At 45.6% G+C, this 4493-nt stretch overlaps 1 protein-coding gene across 1 annotated transcript; it reads right to left on the bottom strand.

Moving 5' to 3' along the window:
* Window positions 1-2661: 2661 nt before the first annotated feature.
* Window positions 2662-4176, bottom strand: LOC119335051. The gene is made up of 3 exons (XM_037607322.1): window positions 3823-4176; window positions 3471-3567; window positions 2662-3335 (listed from the first exon to the last, which is right to left on the bottom strand). The coding sequence occupies exons 2-3, from the start codon at window positions 3493-3495 to the stop codon at window positions 2851-2853; spliced, it is 510 nt and encodes a 169-aa protein (XP_037463219.1). The 5' UTR covers window positions 3496-3567; window positions 3823-4176; the 3' UTR covers window positions 2662-2850.
* Between the last annotated feature and the right edge of the window lie 317 nt (window positions 4177-4493).

Here is a 4493-nt window from a genome sequence, read left to right as displayed (position 1 = left end):
CGTTGTGTTGTGTGTGGTAAAGTAATTTCCAAAAGAACCATAACTATTTAAGAGTGTTGGTATATTTACCGGTGAATTTGCAGGACATTAAGATGGGTGAGTTAATTCGGGTGGTGTGTGCTGATCGAGGAGAGACGTAGCTGTTCTACACCTTATTTAAGGGGAAGAATTCCTAGCTGGGACCAAGGTGAGACATCTAAAGGCTACCTTTTGCATGTTGTCCCATTGTTAGAGCTCCTCAAATTGTAGACTCTCTATTGCCTTGAAGTTTCTACTCTAAAAGCGACCCCTTTCATTTTCATAAACTATTCGATTAGTGCACAATTAGTTGCTCTGTATTCATTTGTCGCAGTCGGGTTTTTTAGTGAAAAAATATAGTTGGATAATTCATGATACACGTGTATTGATGTAAAAAAACATTGTAAATATCCACGGAGGGGTGGTGGTGGTGGTGGGCATGGTTCACATAAAGAGATGTTGGTGACGTTTCCAACTAGCACATGCTGACATGAGGATTAGTGCTATTTGGAGGTGTGACAGGGCTCAGCAGCGATGAGTACTTGCAGGTCTTCCCAGGGCTATTTGGAGGTGTGCAGCGGTCAGGAAGCATCATACCTGCAATCTCTCCCCCCATCCTTAGTGACATTTTGGAGAGTGAGTCGAGGCTCAAGATACCTGCAGTCTATGTTACATGGTACGGGGGGATACGGGCACGGTGATACGGATACGGCGATACGGGAAAACGGCATTTCCTGAAAATAGACTTACGGGGATACGGCGAGTATATGTGCAAATGCATAAAAAATCATAACCAAAAAACAATTTCTTTGGGAGGATGAGTATCTCCATAGGGGGTAATTTAGGATTGGTATACTTGTTAGAGGATTGACGTTGCCTAACGTTGAGAAAAATAGATAGCTAGATGCCCTTCGTTCTCCCCTAAATCCTAATCCATATCATGCAAAAGAACAGAGATCCTGAAACAATGGATTGAACCTTACTTGCGTACAGATTCCGGATGGCAAAGACTTGAAGAATGGAGACGAACTGTGAGGTCTGGCCGGCGGCGCCGAAAGGCAGTCTGGAGATGCGCCGAAACTATCGAGTCTAGCGATTTGGCAACTGCCAGGTGACGGCGAGAGGAAAGATTCCAGCGATTAGGTTTATTTATCCAATCGATTAGGCCGTCTGATGGGCTGCAGAGTCGAGTGGTAGCAGGCCCTTATGAATCCCTGATGTATCCCATGCGTGTCCCAGCCGTATTCCGATTTTTATTCTTTATTTTAATTCGAAAAAATGTGATACGTAGGGACACGCGTATCCCACGCGTATCTGGGCGTATCCCCGTTCCGGTGCAGTATCCTGCACCGATTCGGCACTTCTCTCACCCACAGTCAATATGAAAGGGGAGGTGAGAATCAGCGCTATCTTTTGTGAAACCAGCTTCAGCTCTTCTAAGGGGGACTCTTTGAATAGGATCATCCACTTTTTGAGAGCCAAATGAATCTGCCACCATATCTGCTTAAGGTCAGACCACAACACATTATTAAAACCATAGAATTTCTGAACTTCCAAATGCACCACATAACACAGGCACAAACAGAGTTCAAGACCATGTTTTTCTTCTGAGCTGGCCAGAATCTAGCAATTGATAAGTAGTTGTTGCCCAGATCACAAGAGAGAACATTAGATATCTCAAGCCAGATTTGCTTAGCAACAACTCAGTCAAACAGAGTTCACCAGATAACCTGTTATCTTCTAACCTTTTATCACATTTCAAAGTGGTTGGTTTCCTTTCTCTAATCCTGAATTGAAATGAATAAATAGATCGATGGACTAAGCAACGCTCAGATGAACTACCTAAGGCCTGTAGAAGTTTGAGAAAACAACTTGAGGAAATTCGAAGAAGAGCTTGCAAGGTTTTCTAAAGACGTGGTTCCTCTATTGGATCCGGAAGAAGATGAGCTTAAGGACAGTAAACGAGTTCTTCGTAGGGTGGGGTAACACATCCGATACCTAAAATGATGTTATCCTTTGCAGTGCTTGCTCCTTGGAAAACTTGCAACATGAACTTTCTTGTTACGGAATGTTGAAAGTATTAAGCATTGTAGCGTTCTTGTGTTCCTGACAACAAGCCTTCGCGGTGCTGCATAGCAAACTGTGGGTTCTAGGAAGTGTTCTTTCTCTGCGGAATATATTTGCCGGAGAACAAGTTCATGATCTTCTGCTTGGGCGCCTAGTAAAAACAAATACATAACACGAACTGTTTTGCTCAATTGGATGACCCATTGGCTCGTTGACTCTAGTGCTAATGACTAGATGTTCATCAGTTGCGTCGGTTCAAAGAATTCATTTGTCACGTCAAGTTCCAACCTTTTTGTGTTCCATCAGTGGGTGCCTGTTCGTAAACAAGTTGATGCTCCTCAATCTGTGGAGGTGTTTGTAATGATCACTGCCATTTTTTAGATTTGTGCACACTTTCTAGTTTTTCTTAAGAGGCTTTTCTAGTTTACATGTACAGATTCAGTGGAATTAGAGGTGTCAGCTAGTGATTCCAACCACCGGAGTTATTACTTGGCTAGCTTAGATTTATAGAGGTTTCTGTCGTTCGACTGAGATAAGGACGACTAGAACTAGAACTAGAAGTGACCATGTTTTCATTACAACTGAAGTCGCAAATGTTCAGGCATACATACCATCATCAGGTTTCCAAAGTACCGTACTAATTTAAACGAGGCACAAAGCGCTTACAACTGAAGTGCCAAACCGGTCATCGAGTTTCAGTACTAGTTATATATGGAGAAGTGAAGCCATAATGCCATATGAAGAACTCGATGCACATCCAGGCTGTCAATTGGTGTTGGCCCCGAAGACGCACGCAATGCCAATGTACAACATGTACACGCTCAGCACGGACGAGATGGCCATCCCGGTCAGCATCGCAGCCATCGTGCCCTGTGGCCAGCAGTGCGCCTTCCCCATCCGAAGTGACACGGCAAGCATAAGGCTCCAGAAGAAGCACACGGTAAGTCCCAGCTGCGACACAGCAGCGATGAAGACGATAACTCGGCGCAGCTCCGCCGTCTCCTCCTTCTCAGAAGCGCCGAGCAGCGACGCAAGGTACTGCGTGATGGCGATGGCCAGGCCCATGCCTACCACCGCGTACAGCCGCGCAATATCATGGGGAGTGACGCGGCAGGTTGATGTCGATGCACTGTGCAAGAGGGACTTGTTTGGCACCATCGTAATCCCCAGAAAGGCAAAAAGCAGCAGCCCCAAGCCCACTGTGGCGGCCGTGACGTTGAAAAGCTGGCTGATAGACTTGAGATCATTTCCTGTAAGTACAAAGTAAGTACTCCATTAAGCAGGTGTAACAATACGCATATGAAACATTTACAATCTGAATGGATATTGAAATTCTAGGATGAAATTTTGCAGAGAAGGCCGTGATGAGTATGCATTTGACATACCTAGGAGACCGGGCAGTGCACGCATCCCACGGTTGGCCGGAGGCTGCTCTGGGTCCCGAACCACAGCCTGCGTGGAGTCACCGGGGGGGCGGGGGTCCTGAACCAAAACCGCCAGCAGCATGTCATGCAGTGCTAAAGAGCTTGGACAAAAAAAGTCGATGGTTTTGAATTTGACGTTGCGATGATAAGGACAAACTGCCTCCGGATTGGACAGTGAGAAACTCACTTATTGCTTAGGTGCAAACTAATAGATAAAATCAGACAAGGCAATGGATTGTGCTTCAGAGAGGATAGAATTGTGGGCACACGTACTACGTGCGTGCCAAGGAGAGGGAAGAGAGAGCACACGTACCACCTCCGAGATCTTCTTTCCCTCGTCCCCTCCTGCGCTGGCGCTCGCCTTGTCCTCCTGCTTCTCAGGACCCTCTGGCTTCTGCTCCTGTTGTAGCGAGAAGAACAGAGCTATGTCAGAAGTGCTAAGAAACTTGTGGAATCAGACCTGAAACAAAGTAACAAGCATAACAGTAACTCCTTTTCAGCAAAATGCTAGAGAGTTTTTGTGGTACATAGCCAACCCAGCAGCGGACATAGAAGAAGCAGAAAGAGGGATACACAAGTTCTGTAGACAAATGTTCAGAATAAGGTTGTAGCCTATTGGTTGAGCTTTTGTTTGTCCTACTTTTTGACGAAACGCAGCCAAGATGCATGGCCGAGAGAGCACACGGAAACAACTCTAACAAGTTCGAAAACAGAGAAAGAGAAAGGAAAAGAAAATCCTAGGAAGTAGTTACAAATGCACTCGTGTATTCACGGCTGAGCAGAGCAACTACCCTAGCCACATGACCAATTTGATTCCAGCCTGTAACCAGGAGTGCAGCTCATCAAATATGGCACTGCAAATGCCCAGGAAATCAGTTGGTCCTCAGGTTGAAATTTCTGTTAGCTCATCTTTGTAAATGCCCCAGATTCTCAGGAGGTAAATGCCCCAGATTCTGCAAATGCCCAGGAGGTGAAGTCTTAGCT

The sequence above is a fragment of the Triticum dicoccoides genome, chromosome 1A (assembly GCF_002162155.2).
Source record: "Triticum dicoccoides isolate Atlit2015 ecotype Zavitan chromosome 1A, WEW_v2.0, whole genome shotgun sequence".
Lineage (NCBI taxonomy): Eukaryota > Viridiplantae > Streptophyta > Magnoliopsida > Poales > Poaceae > Triticum > Triticum dicoccoides.
The sequence above is the reverse complement of the archived record's forward strand: the minus strand, read 5'-3'. Positions and strand labels throughout refer to the sequence as shown.